The sequence below is a fragment of the Thalassophryne amazonica genome, chromosome 2 (genome assembly GCF_902500255.1).
Source record: "Thalassophryne amazonica chromosome 2, fThaAma1.1, whole genome shotgun sequence".
Classification (NCBI taxonomy): Eukaryota; Metazoa; Chordata; class Actinopteri; order Batrachoidiformes; family Batrachoididae; genus Thalassophryne; species Thalassophryne amazonica.
The window spans coordinates 113,872,424-113,897,060 of record NC_047104.1 but is presented as its reverse complement, the minus strand read 5'-3'; the positions used below and the strand labels follow the sequence as shown (position 1 = coordinate 113,897,060).

The window sequence follows — 24,637 nt, the reverse complement described above, 5'->3', positions numbered from 1 at the left end:
ATATATATATATATATATATATATATATATATACACACACACATATATATTCTATTTCTACCTCATTTTCTTATGTCTTGTACTGTTACAAGTATTATTATTGCTTATCCTTGCACACACTGTTTTTCCTCTACTTGCACCCATCTTGTGTGTTTTTTAAGAGCTGACGTAACTTGTGAATTTCTCCTCTGTGAGATCAATAAAGTTTTTCTTCACACGTCCTACGTCACTCATATTCCTCTAAAAGGAAGGTTTTTAGCCTGGTACAGAGGAGCGTTGTGTGTACAAAAAGGCTTAACAGAAGTGCTGCAGTGTGTAGAAGAAGAACCGCTAGGCTAAGAGCTAAGCACGTTGTTCTGCAGTTTGTATGTGTCCATAAATGTTAATAAAGTCAGTTAAATGTTAATAAAGCCAGTTAATGAAACAAAGGCTTAATCGTTCATGACAATGATCAACCAGAAGTAAACAAAACTCTTGCATATTGGAGGCGTTTGTTGGCAATGACACTCGCGAGGCCGCTATGCCCGTGAAAATCCCACTGAAAGGAACACAAAGCAAATGATGAAAAAAAATTAACATGCCACTCACCCTGTTCCAAATAAAAAGTCCACAACATCAAAGAAGCCCCTATGCACGCATTGCCATCGCCAGCCAAGGATAGGGTTCACTGCTCCTCACTGGACAGCCAGAGATAATTTCCAAGTTCCACTAGTCCTCTTCAGATACTTCTGTCCAGCCAGAGAATAATGTCTAGATCCGCTTACCTTTAGGTTCTGATCGCATGCGTATATAAAATCCGATCGCAGCTCTTCCTTCAGTTGAAATTCTGTCATGCTTGTGGCCCGTTAGGTAGAGAATCCATTATCTCCTGAAAATAGCGTCTTCTGAGTTTTTCCAATATGAGACATACATCTGTGTGTTCAGGTGGTCTGTGAAAACAGCATGGTGGAGACAGTCCACATCCATGATGCTCGCAGCAGCAGTAAACCAGCATCCTGTGACACAAACAGCAGTGTCGCAGCTCAGAAGCTTCGTTTTCAGACGGAGCAGGTTCATTTCACTCTGTCAGTTATCAGGATGTTTCTACTCATTCCAAAATGTACATCACACACCAAGAAATGCAGAGAATTACAGAGTGAGACGTTTTCTGGAAATGTACCTGTTAACTCCCTCATGGAGAGCAATAAAAAACATCAGAGGGGAGGTGATGTTCTAGTGGTTAAGCGTTGGGCTTGAGACCGGAAGATCCTTGGTTCAAATCCCAGCCTGATCGGAAAATCACTACGGGCCCTTGGGCAAGGTCCTTAATCCCGTAGTTGCTCCCGGTGTGTAGTGGGCACCTTGCATGGTGGCAGCCTGACATCAGGGTGAATGTGAGGCATTGATGTGTAAAGCGCTTTGAGTGTCTGATGCAGATGTGCAGTCCATTTATCAAAAACCACTAATTATGAGCGCATGTGCACGGAGAGACTCACACTCATGAATACTTTAATGTGTTGCCAACTGGGATGTTAAAAAAAACGTGCAACGTGCCCTTTAACCTGAGACTCTGCATCCACATACTGGGACATCTTTTTTTTTTTTTTCAAAACCTAATTCTTGTTCATGCTTGGTTCTCAGGAGGTTAACTTGTACAAGCACTTAGTCATCGCAAATTCAGTAATTAACATGTGAGGTCCATCTCGAAGGCTTAAACATCTGCTCGTTGGTCAGTGAACAGAAGACAGATGGTTGAATTTATGATATGCCTACAACAAACCAACCCCTTTGCATCCAGCCCCCAGACTCATGCTGATATTTCCCACCACCTAAGTGGCAGTGTGTGCTTGGATACACCCCAAATGTACTTGCGCCCTCTGAGCACCTTGTTTCTGTGTGTGCCATCAAGATTGGAGCCCGAGCCCAGAGTGTGCAGAGAGCAAGTGCTGGTGCTGCAGATAGTGAGCGGAGCAGGATGAGCCGCTGTATCAAGTTGTGAACATCTGTTCCTCATAGAAACCACAAAGCTGGTACTGAGGAAATAGAGAGGATAACTGCTGTCTCTCTATCGCCCTCGCCCCACTCCCCCCCCCCACTCCAAAAAAAAAAAAAACCTCTCATTGCTGTCTCACCTCTCTTCCCACACAGGACTCTCACTTTTCTCCTGCTTGTTTATTCATTTCTCCCCCTCATTCTTTCATCATTATGACTTCAATAATAATCACCACCATAAGTGTAACTTTTATTTGCTTATATTTATGTCAGAGGTAATAAATGATACAGCAAAGAAATTATAAGAATCATCAGACCAGTTAAAACAGGTGGCGTGAAACAACATTCAGTTCGGTCGGTTGCAACCTCTTATTTTTACAGTGCTATTAATGGCATTGTGCACTTTTACATGTTTGTTTTGTTTTATGATAGAAAAAATCCCAGGCTTCTTTGTGTGTGTGTGTGTGATTGTTATTTTGTCTCAAAACTGAAAAGAAATTTCTACGATCACATCAATACAACACATCTAAAGTATCACGTTTACAGCCGGCTCAGACCCTTAATTGGAATAAACCGGTTCAGATAATGAATGAATGAATCTTAAATGCAGGAATGGATGTATATTAATTAACAAATGAAGTGAAGCCGACCAAGATTGTACACACTGTGAGTGCTGTGGGCAGCGGGGCAGAATCTCTGTCAGTCCAAACTGCCATTCATCAGGCAAGTGTTCCGGCTCTTGTACAGTTCGATGTGTGCATGGACTGAGTGTTGTGCAGGGTTGTGGGAACCAGCGGTTTAGGTGCCTTTGTAGGTGAGAAAAGTTTACTGACCTTGACTTCATGGAGGATGTGTGACCTCTGTGGAATCTGTGGATTCACTTGATTGCACTTAATAAGCTGAGTGAGGAATCGGAGTGTCTGGGTTTGCGATTGTCTTGGATCAAGACTAAGATCCAGGCCTTCACTGACTTCCTGGAGTTTGCCGTCAGAAGTCTATTTGTATGCAATAAAAATGTCGAACTTGTAGAGACATTCACTAAGCTCAGTAGTGAAATTCATGTCAATGGATCTTCAACCTTTGAGATCAAGAAACGTCTGGGAAAAGCTTATTTAATCATCCCTGGCCAGAGGTGTTTGGCAATTCTTATATCTTTCCTGTAAAATAAAGGTCCATGTCTTTAGGGGCCTGGTCCTTAATGTCTGACGGTATTATTGTGAGACTTTGATACATAGTCATATTACTCCGGTTTTGTCCACTCTCCACTGGCTTCCAGTCCATTTTAGGATTGATTTTAAACTCTTAATATTTGTTTTTAAAGCTATACATGGACTTGCACCTTCTTAGCTTTGTGAACTGTTAACTGCATACACACCCACCAGATCTTTGCGGTCTGCTGGTCAGCATCAGCTGGAGGTCCCTAGGACCAAAAGCAGGCAATGGGGTGACCGCTCTTTTGTTGTGGCTTGGTCTAGACTTTGGAATTCTTTGCCCCTTGAGTTGTGCTGGATCAGTACCTTGTCTCTATTCAAAGTTAAGCTAAACACTTTTGTTCAGAATTGCTTTTAGCATGTAGAGTCTGTGTTGCTGCTTTTTTGTTGTTGATTTTATGTATTCGTGTAAAGCACTTTGATTCAGTGGTAACTGTTGTAAAGTGCTATACAAATAAAGTTTGATTGATTGATAATCAGGGAACTGAGGGTATGACTGGATGGCTTTGGTATTAGGTCTCTTTGGGGGATCCTTGTGTACCGCTGGAATGACTTTGCGTCAAACAAATGGTTACTTACAGAGACTCAGATGAGGAGTATCACTTGTATGCAGGTGCCTCAGTGTTGAGGACCCCAGCGGCTGGAGAAGACCAAGGGAATGTCGATATTTCACCTGGCTGTTGCAGATGGATGGTTGCTTTCGAGAAGTGGGGATCGACCAGATGTCTGCCTGGGTGTTTGCCATCCAGGGCCCAAGGTGGTTCCATAGTGACACATGACACCAGTGTAAGTTCCCAGAAATATCTAAAGCAGATTAAAATTGTCCTGCATCGGGGCTAAGATCCAAGCCCATGAGTTTCTGGGCTCAGCCATCAGAAGTTCCACCTGTTTGTGGTGAAAGTGTCAAACTTGATAAAAAGTTTAGTTATCTTGTTACTGATGTTGATCTCTCTGTAACCTGAGGAGGCCTTCACGTTTATGAGACACCAGGGAACAGCTCATGGTATCATGAGGTCACTTTGGTAATGCCAGTCCCTTTGCAGAAGAGTGAAGGTCCGAGTCATTAGATGTTATCACTGGAACAACTTTGTGTCAAACAGACAATCAGATGAGGTGTTCGACTTCTCCAGAGTTTGCTATGAAATAAAAAGTACAAAATGTAATTCTTACGCAGGCCCTGAGACCCAGTGTAGTTAGTGCTTATCCCCAGATACTGTACCCTCAAGTGAAGGAGAGTCTATGACTCCACTGGACGAGACCATAGTCCATCAGCGGTCACTTCTGCAGCCACGGCCAGTACCCTTTCACAACTGGAATATGCAGATAAAATATTTTGTACAAAGACGTAGACATGTAGTGTGACTGAGACTCAAACTCAGCTCTTCATGTTGGTCGTCTAGCTCCTATCCTAATCTGGGATAAGACTTCAAAAAGAAAGAACTTGTTAAAAATTCCTGATGCAAATCTGGAAATTATAACTTTTCTTAATATTGCAACACTGAGCACTTTTTGATTCATAAATTCAGATAGAGACTAAGACCTTTTGGAATGTTAGACCTTTGGTGGAGGTCAACACGCAAATGACTGCTGCTGTAGATTGGTTACATAAACAGTACAGTTGGGAAACGACTCTTTTTGAAAGAATACGGTAACAGTACGGCATTCGCGGCAGCAGAGGATTAAGATTGGCACAAAATTATGAAGTCTGTGATACAACAGACGTGAGCCGAAGCTTTGTTTGGGGATTCACTGCACCTTTTCTCTCAAAGCCTCTTGATTTAGTCCTTTCTCCTTTTCTTCCTCAGCTCTCTCTCTCTCTCTCTCTCTCTCTCTCTTTGCCTTCCTTCCTCTATCTGGGCCTGCTGTGAGGTTGTGCGAGTGCTGGGTGGCAGTTCCTCATTGTACAGTGTCTATATAAGTGTACATGTGTGCTGTGTGTGGCTGATAAGACCCAGGGAGAAGTGCCAGCGTGCCAACATATTCTCACCACCGTGGTTATCGCCCGTCGCAGCTGTGTCTGAGCTCTGCGACATCTGCTCCCTCACAGGAAGCCTATGCTGCAGCTCACAGCGTTTTACACATGCACGTGCACGCACCCATTACTTCTCCACGCAGTGTGACCATATACCTGCCCCCCAGCCCCGACACACACACTCACACACACGTGTTAACGTCAGGTAAACTACTTCAGACAAAGAGCTGTGTTTAGATTTCAGAATGACACATTTTGATTTCCTCAGCGTGTGGATGTGTGGACGTATGAGCACCAATGCTGAGTTCTGCTGGGTTTTTATCACAGAATTACAGCAGGGATGCTTATGACTAAGCCTAATCATAGAGGCCTTATCACCGCAACGTTCACAAAGCTTATTACCGTTAAGAGACGGCAGGCGCTGTAGGTAATTCACTATATTGGATATTAGTCCTCTCTCTGGCTTACAGTTTCTACACATTTAGAGGCTATAAAATTAGGCCTTTAAGGTCTGATTCTCAATGCATCTCTGTCTCCTCACACCCTTTGCTGATTTAAGTGAGGAGTTTTACCTAAAGGCACTTCTTTAGTGTTTCCGTTGCTTTAAAAATCAATTATATGTTTTCTTATTCGCCTTCATTCCTGGACGCGTTTTAAGTACGATTTATAAAATACTCCCTGAATTTTTCCTCTGTCTTTCACTGTCGTGCACTCTCATGACCCGCATGTGTGGGGGCACAGCCAGCCAAGCCGAACATGCTGTAGAATCCCCAGCATCGAGTTTGGTTCCCTGCAGCTGTATGGGGAAGCCCAGAGGAAGATCACCCCCAACCACCACCACCACCACCACACCCCATCAATATTCTCAATCCTCTTTCTCTTCCTCTGTCACAAGACACATTGTTAAAGGAATAGTTCACCCACTGAATTAGCAAATAAAGTAAACACCTATGTGACAAATCATTCAGAAATGACGGTAGTTGGGCAGCCACGTAACGTGTGGTGGGCATGGGGCCGCTGTGAATCATTTGATGGTCACATCATGAACTTTTCTTGTCACAAATAGGAAGTGTTCAGTACAGTTGATGGAGCTGCTCTCTGAGACATCCTGAGAAGTTGCTGCACATCACAGCCAGGATCCAGGCTTTTCATGACTTCTTGGACTCAGCCATCAGAAGTGTATGTATCTGGTGAAAGTGTTGAACTTGTGGAGACATTCATTTTTCTAAGCAGTGACAGTGGCAGTCTCTGAGTCCTCAGCCTTTGAGATCAAGAGACGCCTGGGAAGAACATTTAGCGTCATGAGGTTACTGGACAGAGGTGTTTGAAAATGCTGATATATCTTTGCAGGGGAATGAAACTCCAGGTCTCTAGGGTGCTGCCTATCTTATTAAGTTGTGAGACTTTGACGCTAACTAGTGACCTAAAGTGAGGTCTGGATGTCTTTGGTACTGGGTCTCTTTGGAGGATCCTTGGGTACTCCTGGAATGGCTTAAAAAAAAAAAAATCAAACTAGTGGTTACTTATGGAGATTAAAATGAGGAGTGGCTACGTTTACATGTCGTTAATATTTGGGATAAGGTCAATATTCCGGTTTCTGAATCATTAGGAATAACTCGTTTACATGCTTAAGCAGAAGAGTTACTCCTGTATACATGGTCATTGGTATAATTTGGAATATCCCCATCTAAACAGTGACGCACATCTTCCACTGGTGCTTGATTTGGTCTGGTGTTTGTGCAAATCCTGCTTTGCGTAACTTTTCGGCCACCTTCTTGTAAATGTCGTTATCTCGGTACTTTCTACCGTCAGTAAAAGACATTATATTCATGTCTTTCACTGTTGTGAAAGTGTAGTGACACGGACCCACAACAGGGGGCGTAAATGAACGGACAATGAAAGAGTCAAATATGAACACTTTACTGTTACAGAATATGTACAATAGTCAATTAGCAAAGGTGACGTGTGGGCAGGCTTGAGGATAGAGGACGTCTGTCCTGAGAAGAACCGGAACCACACGATTTCCTCCGCCACCGAACCTGGAGAATACTGGAGCCGCCAAATCCCGAACACCCCAGGTGGCCACTGTCTCCGCGTGTCGGATCTGGTACTGCTGGCGAGGAGCAGAGACAATCAGATGTGGGTGTGTGAACACCCAGTAACAACAACGGTGGGAATTCCACCTCCACCTCTAACACACACTCGTGCAGTGTCTGAGTAACCACTTATCTGGATATGCAGGCTGAGAAGGTTACCTCCTAAGGTAGACGATATCTCGGCAACGAGGTGGAGATGACGTCCGGTTTTTATGGAGTGGGATGATGAAGTGTAGATGGGTGACAGCTGTCAAGAGATAATGAGTGACAGCTGTCACCCCCGGCTGTGTCCGTGGCGGCAGCGCGCTCTCGTGCCTGAAGCCCGCACTTCAGGCAGGGCGCCCTCTGGTGGTGGGCCAGCAGTACCTCCTCTTCTGGCGGCCCACACAACATTTCACGATACTAATGAAGTACTCGGTTTCCTCCTCACTCCAAAAGTGTGGTGCTGTGCTGCCGCGTCTGGATTTCCCCATGCTTATTTACCTCTGCTTCTGTGGTGTCCGGTGGGTTGTGCGTGCCACATACAAGTAGTTGCCATACTCAAAAGACCAAGATTCCTTGTGGATAGGACATGCGCAGAACACAAAATAATGTTCCTTTCTATGGGGATATTCCGATGCGCGTTTATATGACCTGATATTCGGGTTAGAAAAGGAGTAACCCAGGGGTCATATTCAGGTTTTTAAAAACCAGAATATGAGCATATTCAGGTTTTTTGTGGGTGTTTACATGGCCGTGCGCAACCGGGTTATTGCTAATATTCCGGTTATGAAAGGGTTATTGGCTGCATGTAAACGTAGTCAGTGTTAAGGAGCCTGGTGGGTGGAGAAGACAAAGGAAACACGCTCACTGTGGGGATGGACCGGTTTTTCGCCTGGGTGGTTGCCATCTTGGAACCAAGGTGGCTTCCATGGTGAATGTGTTGAAGCATGGCACCAGTGCATGGTTCCACACTTGACCTCACTTGACTTGGAACTGGTAGAATTTCGAACAAAGCTTGAGAAGAAGAAGGAAAATTTCACAACCACTGACCATAACTGCAGTGTTGCAGTCTCCGTACCCCCTATAACTTCGAACCCCCAGCAGACTATATACAAGTGTGCAACCGTGGTGATGTGCAGTGCATGTAGTGTTTAATGTGTAGGGGGAAGACTCAAACCATGGTGGCAGCAGCCACACACTGTAACAGTATTGCTGCCAAAAATATATTTTTATATATTATATATATTTTCTATAAGGACAAACAGGACAGTGTTTGCCGTTCAGCATTCAGAACCATTGATTAGGGTTTACAATAACGAAGAATAAGAGGAATATCCCCTCCCAGCATTTTTTAGTTGCCCGTATATTATGGCTACAACATTCAATAACATATCGGCTAGAAACTACACTTTCATGCATAGGGTTAGAGGCAGCATGCCGGCTTAATGGTTAGCACAGTTGCCTCACAGGGAGAAGTCCCAGATTTGCTTCCGACCTGATCCTTTCTTTGTGGAGTTTGCATGTTCTTCCCATGTTTGTGTGGGAGTTTTCCGGGCGCTCCAGCTTCCTCCCACTTCCAACAACATTCCGGTTAGGTGAACTGGTGATTCTAAATTGACCGTAGTTGTGAGTGAAAGTGCGAATGTGTTTGTCTGTCTATATGTGGCTCTGCAATAGACTGGCAGCCTGCACAGGGTGCACCCTGCCTCTCGCCCAGTGACCGCTGGGATAGGCTCCAGCACCACAGTGACCCTGAATTAGAATAAGCGTGTAGAGTAAAACAAAGTCACTGCATGCTGAAAGCTTGATTGCTTTCAGCATGCAGTATGAGGGAAGCAGCTCAAACAACACAGAGAAGTGTTTTCCCCAACTTCTGATAGAAGTCAGTGGTTTTCTGTGTCCTTTATTAGAAAAATGGGAATCCCAGAAGATGCTGATTCAGCAGATAGGAATGGTCATGTACTCTAAAACACCTGTGCTGGTCTCGCAGTCAGAACAGCCCCCCCCCCCCCCCCACACACACACACACACACCTGATCGGCCCCCCTGCCTTGACTGTGCATGCATCATTTTGATGCATCATTTTGATGCGTCAGCAGCGATTCGCTGATTATCACCTCGTTTCTGCTTAAAACCTCACTGCAGTCATCATCTATCTCAGCGACTGATCTCTGAAGCTTTTGTACAACAATCATTTCCAAATAAATTCAGCATTATTTCATAATAAAAGACGGGGGACCAATCAGAGTGCGACACCAGTGCATCTGAGACTGACTCTCTGAGTCTGACTATCAATCAGAGGGAATAATGTGATTATTAACCATCATCACTTTGAGCAGATAGGATAAGTTCATCAGTGGAATCACCTGTTGGAGTCAGTGGCTGCAAGGAAAACCTGCACCCTCTCGACTCTTTCTGGAATACTTTGGACACCACTGATCTAACTAAATGAACTTGGATGATTTGAAAAAAAAAAGTATTTTAAGTAAAGTGTGCGAAGGGTCATTCACTTCAGTCAGTTTTTGAGAGTATATTTTTAAACCTCATTTTAATGAAAGAATACGTCTCATTATTTAAATTTTTATGTGTGAAGTTTTTGGTTAATTCTCATAGACAAATGTGACATTTTTAAAATTAAATGCTTGTGTTGTCTGTTCAGGAGTCGAAAACTCAGCAATAATCAGTGTAGAATGATCAAAACAGGTGAATAGTGTAAAAAGCTCATGTTTATAAAACTACCCGGCCAAAAATAAGTATTTTTCATTAAAAAAAAGAAGAAGAAAAAAGAACTTCCAATAATCAATCAACTATCAATATAGGTGATGTAAATAATCACTTTAAAATGTTATCCCACAAATGCTCATAAAAACAGCACGATGTTGATTAGAACTGATTTATAATGAATTTACAGATGAAAAGTCGCTAAGATGAAATACTGGAAGCTTAAATCACCAGCCTTTGTGGCGAGATGACAGAACCTCACCCTCACAGCACATGGTGCAAAGCCACCACAAACTGATTATCCGTCAATCACTCTAAATTAATGAAGCGGCCCCGTCCACTGCAGGACCTTCAGTCACTCATCACAGCAACATGCTGTCAAAAGGGTTTTAGCAAAACAAGCTCTTACCTTCACCACATGTGTAGCGGCTGCTGGTTGCAGGCTTTGGATCAAAGCCTCCAGGCTGGGGTTGTCTGCAGGCGCTGTGTTTACTCCTCGGGGCTCGGTGGCTGATCAGTGTGACCGTGGGGACACGCGGATCAAACACCTGAGAGGAGGGAGTCCCCACTGTCAGGCTGAGCTTCTTCATCCGCTCAGGACGGACCTCGGTGCACATCTCGCGACCTGCCGGCTGCTGGTGCTTTCTGGTATGAGTTCGGAGTGTTGAGGTTATCTGCCACTCTGATAAGTGTACTGCACTACAGTGCAGGAAGGTCAACGGGTTCAAGGCAGTAAACTCTAAAAGTTGCCGTAATATCCAAATGACTTTGCTGCTGGAGCTTTGGAGGTTTTGTGCGGGTTTGTTTTCGCCTGATGCTTTTGGCCTTTTGGTCGATTATTGTAAGTTAACGGCAAGATGTAGCTTCCTCTTTCTCCTTTCTACCTTCTCATTGAAGACTGTGATCCTGGTAGGAATTTTCCTGATTCCGCTTGTACTTTAGGCTTCCTGTTAAGAAAAAGTCGGTATTTTAATACCCGTGAGCCACGTGGTGTGAAGTCAGCCATGAGCCTCTTTTGTGGTCTCTCTGAGTTGTATGTGGCACACCTTCCTTGGTATCGCCGCTTCTTTTTCCTCTTGTGTTGGATCTTTTTGTGTCGCCCTGTCTTATCCGGCACAGTGTGCGTCAGGCAGCTGAGGGCGTGTATGTCAGTGGCAGGTCAGTGTGTCTCGTGGCTCTGGCTGAGGGCTGTGCTCCCGTCTGAACCCTCCTCCTGCCCTGCCTGCCACTGCAGTCCAAAAGAGAAGTGTGTGCTTGTATGCTGCAGTTTGTGTGTGGCGGGGTAGAAGTGGTTTGGCCTCCAAGGAGGCCAAAGAGCGGGGCTGGTCGGGGTGATAGCAGCAGGCAGCAGGACCTCCATCAGGGCTTCCTTTGTCAGGAACCATATGTGTCTGCAGCCAGCAGCCACTTCTTTCCTTCTTCCCAGGATCCTTTGCTTCTGTTCTCCGCTGTAATGACGTTCTTCTTCTCATATCTGTAAACATCCTTCAACCCATACAGGTGGTGTTCCTTCTCTTTGCTAAAACCAAATGTTACTAAAGTCAATTTTGGGAAGGTTACTTTTGAAATGTAATAGGGTACAGATTACAAGTTACTTTGTTAAAAATATAACCAGAGCACCGCACTGGCAGAGCACAAACCTCCGCCATCACTAGTTTCCAATTCCACAAATTTTTACGTTGGAAAAAAATTCCAAGCCAAAGTCCTGTTACAAGTGGGGTTTTTATAAGCTAAAATATAATACAAAATATAGCTCAAAAGGATTTTTCAAAGTTAAAAAGAATCAAATATCCACTAAATCCACAATACGGATCAGATGCGGATCAAACTTTGTCAGGCGATATTGAGTGCCAGTATACACCTCACTTTCAAATATGAGAGTGATTGGCGCACGTTTGATTACGATATGATGTAAAATATACATTAAATGGAGTTTTCAATGTTAAATTTAAATGGGAACAAATCTGGGTCAGATCTGGATCAAACTTTGTCAGTCGATTAAGGATACCATCCTACACAACACTCTCAAATATGAAAGAAATGATTGATCTTTTTGGACAAAGTTATGAATTTTTGAACGTTCAATGTTACAGATAGGGATTTTTTCCAATTTTCCAAGATTTTTTTCTGACTTTGCCCTTTAACCTTGAAAATTAACTCAGTTCTTGCCTATCAGGATATGAATCTTCAGTACAAATTTCATAACTATATATGAAAGATTGTGGGCTCCAGACTGTTCACCAGTGTTGCCACAGTTACTTTGAAAAGTTACTTTATTTGTTATTTTATATAGTTACTTCATTAGCAGCTTTATGCAGTTACTTGATTAGCAGCTGCTGACATCTTATCACTAATAAGTAATGTAACTAATAAAGTAACTAGTAATCTAACTTGGTTACTTTTAAGATTTAGTAATCAGCAAAGTAACTAATAGTTATACCCCCAATCACACAGAGTGGCGTCGGACTTCTGAATTGGCAGCAGTTACGGAGTCCAGCCGGACAAATAAAATCTAGCAATGCAAGTATACACTGATCAAACACCTAAAGGGATTTTTTACCGGACTGTACACAAGCAGGTGATCGCTGTCACCTGTCAGCCTGTTTGTGCGCTCTGTGGGTGGACAGCTCCTGTGCTCGCGTGCGAGTGGCTGGTCCAGCATTTATGAACACATATACATGCAGCTGAGCGAACATTTCGGCCACACACACTCGTACACTGCTTTGATCACCTGTTCTACACACGCGGCTCGTTCAACCATTGTGAACACATGCGCAGCTGAGTGGACACACACTCATCACTCGGATCATCTGTTCTACGCACGTACTCCCTCATGTGAGACACACACTGATGAGAGGTCAGTTTAGTGCTGGGAATGTGAGGACAAGTGGAGATGTGATTGCGTGGGTGAGTGAGTGAGTGAGTGAGTGAGTGAGTGAGTGAGTGAGTGAGTGAGTGAGTGAGTGAGTGAGCGAGTGAGTGAGTGAGTGAGAGCTCCAATGTCAGTGTGGTCTAACAGCAGTCTGTGTTATCTGACTGTTGTCTTAAATATGTTTGGGCTGCATCCTGCAGGTGTGCATGAGGCAGTCTGGATGCATTCGGACCACAGTTGACCACACTTCTTTTCTTCCCGACTGCGTAGGATTATGGCAGTATTTGCTGTGTCGGAATGGTTCCTCCACATTCTTGCTATGTGTGACGGGGGCTTTACTTTTCTGAGTACTCAATCTTAAAAATTCAAGTTTCAAGTTGAAGTTTATTCAGCACTTTGCAATAAAATAAAACAAAACAAAATAAAACAAAACAAAACTGATTTCTCAGACAGTCAACCCATGCAACCGAAAGGGTGTAGGTAGGTATATACACCTACCCCTTTTACCTCAGTAACTTTTACTTATCACAGCAAAACCAAACCAAACAAAACAAAGTGAGCAGAACAGCAAACACAGACATATTAAAATAATCAATAAACTCAAATTCCTCATCATATCCACACCAATAACAGCACACATAGCATAATAATAATAAAAAATGAATAACTTCATTGTCCATACTTAACCAACAGCAATATAGTCCTTCAACCATATATTGCATTTTCAGAGTATTTAGACAATTTTCACATATTCAGAGAACATCATTTCCTTATATTGGTGTTTAATCTGATTGACATTTGGACATCGCTTGAGTACCTTTCACAGATTATTCCATATTTTAGGGCCACAAGTAGAAACACAAAACCCTTTCCTGGTCGTCTGAGCGCCAGCAATTTTAAAATGATACATGCCCCTTAAATTATATTTTCCCTCCCTCTCCTTAAAAAAATTCTTGAATTCTGAGGGGCAGTTGCTTATTTTTCCATTTTATACATTAATTGCACAGTTTTAAATGTAATCATATCGTGAACTTTTAATATTTTAGATTTAATAAACAATGAATTGCTGTGATCTCGATAACCTACATTGTGAATTGTTCTTAAAGCTCTTTTTTGAAGAATGAATAATGATTTCAATGTGGTTTTATAATTGTTCCCCCATGATTACTAGTTACTTTATTAGTTACATTCAGCACCTCCTAACAAGCTGTCCGCACCTGTTAATGAAGTAACTAAAATGTAACTATAAAAAGTAACTAATAAAGTAACTTTTCAAAGTAACTGTTGCAACACTGTTGTTCACAAACAAACAGACAAACAGGGGCAAAAACATAACCTCCTCTAACTTCGTTGGTGGAGGTAACTATTTTAATGACTTCATATTATGTAACATTACTTTTCTTATGTTTTAAACTGCACAGTAAAGGTGAAAAATATTAAAATGTAAATTTAAACCTAGGAGTGTAGAGCTTGCAACAGTGGTTACTTTATTCCTTAGAACGTACAAGGTCTATTAGAAAAGTATCCGACCTTATTATTTTTTTCAAAAACCATATGGATTTGAATCACGTGTGATTGCGTCAGACAAGCTTGAACCCTCGTGCGTATGCGTGAGTTTTTCCACGCCTGTTGGTTGCGTCATTCGCCTGTGAGCAGGCTTTGAGTGAGGAGTGGTCCAGCCCCCTCAGCGGATTGTCATTGTCAGGAAATGGCGGAATGATTTGGGCTTTTTTTCCATCAGAATTTTTTCAGAAAGTGTTAGCGACTGGCAGCTGGAAACCATTCGAAAAATTTATCTGGCTTTCGGTGAAAATTTTACGGGCTTCACAGAGAATAAGGACTGTTACTACAGCTTTAAGGATGGCTTTAAGGACGGCTTTAAGGACGGCTTTAAGGACGGCTTTAAGGACGCTCGGCACGCTGCACTCCGTCCCGCCATCGAGAGCCACAAACCATGGGATCATTTCTAAACGGATGGCTCTGTGGAGCCGGACCGTCGTGTGCACTTTCTCTGGTTATCACAAGAGCTGGACATCAACCATTTTCTGGCAGATTTCACTTTTAACAAGAGATTTTGTCATGGAAAGTCGAGCAGAGGCTTCTCGCGTCACGACCGATTTGCTGATGGAGCGAGACAAAGGAACATCTCCGTTTTGGTCTCACAGGATGTGCCTGGACATGCCAGAACATGTCCTGTGAGGCTTCATCACGGCGTTGCTTTGCACCATGCGGCACCGCCGCGACGTGCGGAATTCCTCCGCACGTCTGTCTCAATGTGCCGAAAAAGTGCTGATGTCCATGTCTTTTCACAATTCCTGTGCTAGTCAGACGACGTCCCGGATAAAACAAGGCGTCCAGTTTGGAAATGAACGGCACATTCCACTGTTACAGGAGTTTTTGTCATGGAAAGAGGAGCGGAGGCTTCGCGCGTCACGGCGGTGCCGCATGGCGCACAGCAACGTCGTGATGAAGCCTCACGGGACATGTTCTGGCATGTCCAGGCACATCCAATGCCCCAAGGCGCTTTATATTGTATATTGGGGCAACTGTTTGTTGTGATTTGGCGCTATATAAATAAAATTGATTTGATTTGATTTGATCCACAATTTCTCGGATAATCACTCAATGGAAAAACCACGACAGCTGTCTGAACGCCATCTCAAAGCCGTCCTCTGAGACCAAAACGGAGGTGTTCCTTTGTCTTGCTCCATCAGCAAATCGGTCGTGACGCGCGAAGCCTCTGCTCGGCTTTCCATGACAAAATCTCTTATTAAAAGTGAAATCTGCCGGAAAATGGTTGATGTCCAACTCTTGTGATAACCAGAGAAAGTGCACACGACGGTCCGGCTCCACAGAGCCATCCATTTAGAAATGATCCGGTGCTTTGTGGCTCTCGATGGCGGCATGGAGCGCGGCGCGCCGAGCGTCCTTAAAGCTGTCTTTAAAGCTGTCCTTAAAGCTGTAGTAACAGTCCTTATTCTCTGTGAAGCCCGTAAAATTTTCACCGAAAGCCAGATAAATTTTTCGAATGGTTTCCAGGTGCCAGTCTCTAACAGTTTCTGAACAGTTTCCACTCCTCACTCAAAGCCTGCTCACAGGCGAATGACACAACCGACAGGCATGGAAAAACTCACGCATGCGCACGAAGGTTCATGCTTGTCTGACGCAATCACACGTGATTCAAATCCATATGGTTTTTGAAAAAAATAATAAGGACACTTTTCCAATAGACCTCGTATTCAGTGCATGGTCACCTGCAGAGAACATCTGCTTCTCCCTTGTATCACCCAGTGTTCCCCCGAGCATCAACAATTAAAACAATCCCCTGGTTAAAAACTGACCAGTTTGTGTGGAAAAAAGCCACCAGATTTGTTGCTACTCATTAGATAGGACTTTATAGTCACTAGGGAAAGTGAAGAAGATCAATGTCACACAACTGGCAACACTGACAGGTTGTGGTGGTGCAAATTCAAAATAGAGACCAATCACTGGCTTTTGGTGACTGTTTTAAAAAATATGCTATTCATGCACAGCAAAGATCTACAGCAACACAAGGTCAAAGACAACCCCCTTTTAAATGTCAATTTATCAAATAATTCCATCCATTTCTGGAGCAGTGATGGTGTATAGAGTGCCATCAGGAAGAGCATCTGGAATAAAACTTCAACATGACGATCCATACCAGATCTGCTGTGGCAACTGTGAGCAAGCTGGGAGGAGCCTAAAAGAAGCCACCTTCCATTCATTCATTCATTCATTCATTCATTCATGCATTCATTCATTCATTCATTCATTCATTCATTCACATGCATCCAGATTTATTGTGCCTATAGGTTTAAACTGTGTATAACTCCACATTCCATTTGAACATCTTTAGCTCACTGCAAACAACGTTCAATTTAGAAATGAGAAGGGCACTCAGAAATCCCAGACCTCCTCCAAGGCGACGAGTCCTCTTTTTCTATGACGTACATTTGTAGGCCTTTTTAACAGTGATTAAATTAAGATTGCGCTACCTTCAAAAATGTATTTTACTTTGCTAGATCTAAACTTTGCTGCTCTAACTATGAAGAAGAAGAAAGTCCTATTGAGGCCCCGTGGCTGGTCAGTCTGATGCATATTCCCAGGCTCTGTAGCATGAAGCAGATGAAAGTTTACGACTCCCCCTGGACAGAACATCAGTCCATCACAGGTTACTTCGCCAGTCAAGGCCGGTAGTCATGTACAGCTGGCTGGATTGGGACAATGTAGATGAAGTGTCTTGTCCAAGGACACATGCAGCATAATATATAGACCGTGGTAGTCCAGCTTTTAGCCCACAGAGCCACCTGCTCTGTAAATCATAGACATACCTAGATAATACCACTATACTGTAAATATTCCTGAAGGTTTTCCCATGAAGATCCACCTAGTATTTCTGGAGAAATGAATAAAAATGTCAAAGAAAAAAAAGTAGGTGTGTGTGTGGTGGCTTTTCTTGGTTCATGCTGACAGTTTTGTGGAGTCTTGCTGACACACAGAGAGCAATGAAAACATTGTAATCGGAGGTAATCTTTTTTTTGTGCATTTCATCCAAAATCGTCGCTGTGACCTTTGATTGTATTTTATTGTTCAAATCATAAATTCTGATGCGACTGCCCCCGTGACTCTAAATTGGAGTAAGCGTGTATAGAAAATAGATGGGTGGATGGATGATGTGACTGCTGTCCTGACAGCATTGACTATAAAAAAAAAACATAGTTGATCTATACAAATCCCTCCTAAGTATAGGTTTCCAAGAAGAAAAAGAAGTAGAAGAAAGTCAAAGTCAGAAAGGATATTCTCAAAAAAAGATACTTTTGTCTCTTTATTTTGGACAAACGTCCCTACTTTTTCTTCAACACAAGCAAAAAGACTTAAAAACAAACAAACATGTGTTTCTTAGAATTTGCATACCTGACTTGGGGCTTTTCAGACATTTTGTGTGTCTGTGAGAAAAAAGGTTTTTGTCTAGAACCAAAAAGGTATCACAAGCTGACGTTGGAACAGTGAGTATATTGTGTGAAAAGGTGTTTCATTCTGCTGCCTCATGGCCACACACACACACACACACACACACACACACACACACACACACACACACACACACACACACACACACACACACACACACACACACACACACACACACGTACGTACAGTTGTATGTTTGTGTTGATGAGAGAAGTGAGAGGGGATGTGACTACACAGATGCACCATGTGCTGAGCTGAAACCACCACACAGATGGTCAACAGAGAGGAAGTGAGACCAACTTATGTTGCTTTCTCGGCCTTTGGGTGGGGGCGGTGGGTAGAGTGGCAAAGAAAACAAATTGATTTCTCTGTGAACCCCACTGCTGAAGACATGGAGTCATGTATTTATTTGTTTTTTTAATTTCCATTGACCCTGGATAAAGTTTATGAAGTGTTGAGGTCATTGAGCAGAAGTGTTAGGCAATGCTAATCTTCACCTAGATGTCTTTGGTGCCCAATCTCTTCGGTAGTACCACTGGATTATCTTTGTGTCAAACATACAGTTTGTTAGAGAGACTCTGATGAGGAGTATCACTTAGCCTGTGAGGCAGCGGTGGCATTTTGGGAACGTGGTGCATTTCTCTGTATACATCCAGTTGCCTTAGTTTTGAAGACTCTAGTGGCTGGAGATACGTTTCACCTGGCTCTGGTCGGTAGATTGTTACTTCCAAGAGGTGGTGATAAATTACATGTTGGCCTGGATGGTTGACGTTGAGGATACAGGGTAATTCTGCGGTGCTGTGAATGCGGCGACATGTGGCACAGTTGCATGAATTGACTTGTAATTTAAATGTTGATTGCTGTAAAATTAAAGTATCACACAATATAATACAATTCAGTTATGATATAAGCTTGAGGATGTTGAGTAAATACGTATCAATTCTTTGCAAAAGCTCTTATTTGGTTGTCCAAAAAAAACCAAACACAAAAAAAAACCCTTGACATTCATCAGCAAAAAATAAATTAAAATGCACTATATTGCAAGATATCAAGCCAGCTGCTTGATACATACACATACATGTGAGGTCATGTGTCACAGGATCATCCAACAAGTCACCAAAGAAGCTCATGGATTAACACATATTGCATCCTTTGAGTATCATGCATGGCTATACATACAGCTGCAGCTGTTGCAACGGGTCTTCATGATGGCCCTCACATGCAAATTCCTGAATGAATGGATGTACCGACACCTACTGCCTGCATCGCTTTTGAAAAAAAGAGCAATCGGAGATTCCTGACATCTGCCAATCCGGATCTGGATCACCTCCAAAATTCAGTGGGGTCTTCCATGCCCTAATATCTATCTGTGGTGCAAATGTGGTGAGAATCTGTGAAGTAGTTTTGAAGAAATCCTTCAAAGCCTATATAAAGGGAAATCTTGATCCAGAATCCAGATCCGGATCACCTCTAAGATTCAGTGGGGTCTTCCATGCCCTAATATCTATCTGTGGTGCAAATCTGGTGAGAATCTGTGTAGCAGTTTTGACACAGTCCTTCAAAGCGTATATAAAATGAAATCTTGATCTAGAATCCGTATTCGGATCCAGATCACCTCCAAAATTTAATGGGGTCTTTCATGCACTAATATCTACCTGTGACGAAATTTTGGTCTGAATCCGAGAAGTAGTTTTAACATAATCCTTCAAACTTGATCCAGAATATGATCCGGATCCAGATCCAGATCCAGATCACCTCTAAAATTTAATGGGTTCTTCCATGGCCTTAAATCTATCTGTGGTGAAAGTTTCGTCAAAATATTTGTAGTAGTTTTGAAGAAATCCTTCAAAGCCTATATAAAGGGAAATCTTGATCCAGAATTCGGATCTAGATTCGGATCCGGATCACCTCTAAAATTCAGTGGGGTCTTCCATGCCCTAATATTTATCTGTGGTGCAAATCTGGTGAGAATCTGTGAAGTAGTTTTGACGCAGTCCTTCAAAGCGTATTTAAAGTGACATCTTGATCTAGAATCCGTATTTGGATCCAGATCATCTCCAAAATTTAATGGAGTCTTCCATGCCCTAATATCTATCTGTGGTGCAAATCTGGTGAGAATCTGTGTAGCAGTTTTGACATAATCCTTCAAAGCCTATATCAAGTGGAACTTGATCCAAAATACGGATCCAGATCCAGATCCTGATCACCTCCAAAATTTAATGGGTTCTTCCATGGCCTAATATCTATCTGTGGTGAAAATTTTGTCAAAATGCGTGCAGTGGTTTTGACATAATCCTGCTAACAGACAGACAGACAAAAAACAAACAGACATAAATAAACGCGATGATTTTATTACGTCCTTGGCAGACGTAATAGCTTAATACCTGGAAATTTACTGTGGTGCCCTCTATCTGTTAGTGATTACATTCAATAATTATTTTTCAATGTTATTTGATGTTTCCAATTCATTTATGCATCATTGGGCGTGCAGTCTTTGTGCAATGAGATCATACCCTGTGAGGCTCTTTGTCCATGGGCCAAGCAGGTTTTCTGTCATTGCCTAGACAAGAATGTATTCCCAGAGTGGCAGCTATAACCAGGTAGGGGTCAGTGAAGGGTTACACATCAGTTAACATTTAAAGATACACCAGTTATATTGTAAAGTATGCCATGTTATTTGTCTGATCATAAAGGGTCCAAATAAGGTACAGTTGGGGCTTTCTGTGACTGAATGTTATGGAGTTATGAAATAAAAACAGCAAAAGTGGTGGAAATAAGTCAGTTTCACTTTGTACAGGGGTCAAAAATGTAAAGTTGCTCCAATTTAGGTCAAATGTGATGTAAATTATTGGTTGACCTAATATACTCTTAAAAAAGGAATATTCATCCTTTCATCTTCTATACCTGCTTATTCCAATCAGCAGTCACAGAGGGGCTGGAGTCTATCCCAGCACTCATTGGGCGTGAGGTAGAGTGCACCCTGGACTGGTCGCCAGTCTGAAGCAGGGCCACATATGGACAAACAAACACATTCACACCTGCACTGAATTTAGAGTCACCAATTCATCTAACCTGCATGTGTTTGGAATCCAGGGAGAACGTGCAAATGCCATACAGAAAGGACCAAGTGGGAAGTGATCCCACAACCTTCTTGCTGTGAGTCAACAGTGCTACCTTCTAAGCCACTGTGCCATCAAAGGCAACATGTGGATGCAGTGTGGCATGTGCACCAGATGTCTCCATCAGCACCATGTGGTAGAAAGCTGAGGACAAACACACAAGATTTTAAATATTTAGCTGCAAATATATCTCCCTGCTGGCTTGGGGACACCTTAGGATCCCCCAGGAAGTGATGGAGGACTTGATGGAGGACTTGGTGGAGGAAAGGGAAGTGTGGGATGGACTGGTTAGTCTGCTGCCACTGTGACCCAGATCTGGATAAACTGAGTGAATGAAGGAGCTATGAATCAGATTCAAATCAAGTATGAAACAAAGCTGAATGATTTGTTGCAGTTTTTTCTTCGCTCCCCCCCCCAACCCAGAAATGTTGGCAATAAAATTAGTTGTTTTTTTGGGGGGGGTGGAACGTGATAATGATTTCCCCCATAATCACCGGGGGCCAGCTCTGGTTCTGGCAGGTGCTATCACAGTTGCGACCCAGCGGTGCCTTCTCCCTTGAGATAAGGTCAGAGGCATGATGGGAGGTGAGGATGATGCGGAGGGAGCAGCAGGGGGAAGAGAGAGAGCTCGCAGGGCAGAGGGGGGCAAAATGTGCGTTATGGGAGAGCAAACTAGCATTGCCTTATCTCCCCCCAGCGCCTGCCGCTACCGGTCCCCTGATGCAGCAGGCCAGAGCAGCCGTGTCAGAAGGATCCCTCTATCAGCGACACACAGGCGCCCCTCGCCAAACACAAACCGAGCAGGAGGACACAAGACTTCATTGCCTCCTTAAAACTCCAGGCAGTATATATAGCAACAAAATAATCTGCAACTCTGTCTGTATATCAGAAATAAGTCAAATCTAGATGATCATATTGTTGACTTAGCGCCATGATCCTGACAAAAACGTACAATTTTTAATGTGGTGCATGTAAATAGAGCCATTTTAGCACACTGCTTGGCTTTCATGGAAAGCATCTTTTATGACATTCACCAAAAGTAAATGAGTGAGTGGATTGGACTGCTGTTGGTGAGAAGTGACCATATGACGAAATAATTCATCTGCCCATGAGACATCTGCTCAGCTTTTCAACTATGCAATCAACACTACCTTTTAAAATATTATATACCAGATTATATACCTCTTTAACTTGCGTGAGTCCTGATATAGCTGTTAAAAATAAAATTAGCCATACAGGGTGTGAAAAATTAACACAGATTCAGAGCTATTTTTAGCCATAAAAGTGATGTAACCTCAGGTGCTGTCTGAAGGTCACTCCACCTGTGTCCACCTCATGACTTAAACCAGCACACACAGTCAACCTGGATTGTTTTTTGTCTCCAAATGTAATATGGTTTTAATTCGGGCAGCACAGTGTCTTAGTGGTTAGTACTGTTACCTCACAGCAAGAAGGTCATGGGCTCGATTCCCACATGTGGCCTTTCTGTGTGGAGTTTGCATGTTCTCCCCCTGTTTCTGTGGGTTTCCTCCAGGTGCTCTGGTTTCCTCCTGCATCCTAAAACATGTAGGTTAGGTGAATTGGAAACATTAATCGTCCAGGTCTCCCTTGCAAAAGAGGTCTCGATCTCAATGAGACTAGTCTGGTTAAATTAAATGTGGCTTTAATTTTACAGTTTAACATTTGTCTGTCTTCACCTCTTTGGCATTCAGAAAAACAAACAAACAAACAAACAAAACCATTGCATACGTTTCAATAAGACTGAATAATAATGATCACATAACTTGAAAGTGGTGTCTGATTTCACTCCTGTTGTGTTCACACACAAAGCCATGTTGAACTCTACCATGCGGCGTTGTGTTTTTTGTGTTCTTTGAACATCTCCTGGTAGCTTAACTTAGCAGTCGGTTTAGCTCAGCTTAGCCAATAACACAAAATGTCTGGAAGCTGATCCACGTCATGGTTCTCCTGTTAACAACCATCAGTCATACAACTGACTGACTCATGATTACAGAAGCGGGTTCATCAGCAAGACACCACATGTAGCGTCTTAGCTTAGCTTAGTTTAGCTTAGCGTGATGCCACGACACAACCACAAACACGGCAGATTCCGCGCTTTCGAGAGAGTCATCACGCTTTTTTAAAGTTCACAAAAGGAAAGGATAAATTCTGTGGTTAGATCCGTTTTATTTTTTTTATTTTTTTTTTTTTTGAAGGCCATTCTCATGCTGTGCAGCTGGGCTTCACTTCTAATTCTACTCACTTTGCTCCTCAAAATATTATCTTTGGAAAATCTGTCCACCTAATAAGCAACACTAAACATGTGACTCCATCCTTGCAAAACACTCATTTTAATGATTTTGATGTATTCACCATCAAAGTAAATGAAAAACACTGTTTTCACACTGTAAAAAATTACTTTTTCCCCCATTCATTTCAGAGGTGGGACCTGAGATGATGTCACCAAATTCATATTCCTCACAGCTTCAGGTTTCAGGGCATTTATCAGAGGCAGGTGAAATCATGCTAATATCCCCATGTTTATGACTTTATTTCTCTGGGCATATGACACCAAAACTCAGCTAATTTTACATTTTACTTTGGTGATAATAGAGAAGCTTGAATCTTCGACTGGACTGGGTTGCTTGACGTGAGGACGTTTCGCTTCAAATCGCAGAAGCTTCCTCAGCTAAAATTCTTGCTCTGGTAGTCTGACTTCCGTCTTGACTTTTGTAGAGAAGAATAAAACAGAAGCCAACAAAAGCTGGAGTTTTTAACCTAACCAGACCCCTCCTACCGAGAGGCCGACTGCTACAGGCTAGTGACTAAACAATAGCTCTAATTAGCACCTATTGTGCTCTAGTTAGCACCCTCCTAATGACAGGGCAGCTGTCCCTCCTAATGGTGGGACGTAAGTCTCTCCTGATGGCTCCCTTGACGACTCTCCTGATGACGTGAATGACGCATTACCATGAACAAAAGACTGAAACTGCTTTGACCTGAGTACCCCATTGTAAACAGGAGACAAAGGGGGGACTTCTGCACTTTGTCCAGGGACCATCGTGGGCACCCACATACTGTGGGTACCACATACTGTACCCACGATGGTCCCTGGACAAAGTGCAGAAGTCCCAGAAAACAAAGAGACCAGATAGACAGGAGATGGAGACAAGAAGAAGAGGAGTGTCTCTCCCTTATTTAGCAGGAGTAGGAGAAAAACTACAGAGGATCTTCAGACAGCACAAAATCCCAGTTTACGTTAAACCGGTTAACACCTTGAGACAGAAGTTAGTTAGGATCCCTAGTTACAAACAGAGCAATGTAGTGTATTCTATCAGATGTCAGGAAAAATGTAATGAACACTACATAGGTGAGACTAAGCAACCTTTACACAAAAGGCAATACCAGCACCGCAGAGAGGGCGCCAGTGGACCTCAATCTGCAGTTCATCTCCACCTGAAAGACACTAACCACACGTTTGAGGACAAGGAAGTTAAAATCTTAGCCAGAGAGAAGAAATGGTTTGAGAGAGGTGTCAAGGAAGCATTCTTTGTAAAACAGTTGAAACCCAGCCTTAACCGGGGAGGGGGTCTCAGACACACTTTGTCCCCTGTTTACAATGGGGTACTCAGGTCAAAGCAGTTTCAGTCTTTTGTTCATGTAATGAGTCATTCACGTCATCAGGAGAGTCGTCAAGGGAG

At 42.9% G+C, this 24,637-nt stretch overlaps 1 protein-coding gene across 8 annotated transcripts in view; it reads right to left on the bottom strand.

The window, feature by feature from the left end:
* The window catches only part of cbfa2t3 (CBFA2/RUNX1 partner transcriptional co-repressor 3), a 187,620-nt gene extending 176,548 nt beyond the window's left edge, over window positions 1-11,072 (bottom strand). For 3 of the 8 annotated variants that reach the window (XM_034192201.1, XM_034192187.1, XM_034192240.1), the window contains exon 1: window positions 10,363-11,070. In XM_034192201.1, coding sequence (XP_034048092.1) covers window positions 10,363-10,570 — 208 coding nt within the window. In that variant the 5' untranslated portion in view covers window positions 10,571-11,070. Of the gene's footprint in view, window positions 1-10,362 lie in introns of all 8 variants that reach the window. The other 5 variants (XM_034192178.1, XM_034192210.1, XM_034192194.1 and 2 more) reach the window with 3 other exon arrangements.
* Between the last annotated feature and the right edge of the window lie 13,565 nt (window positions 11,073-24,637).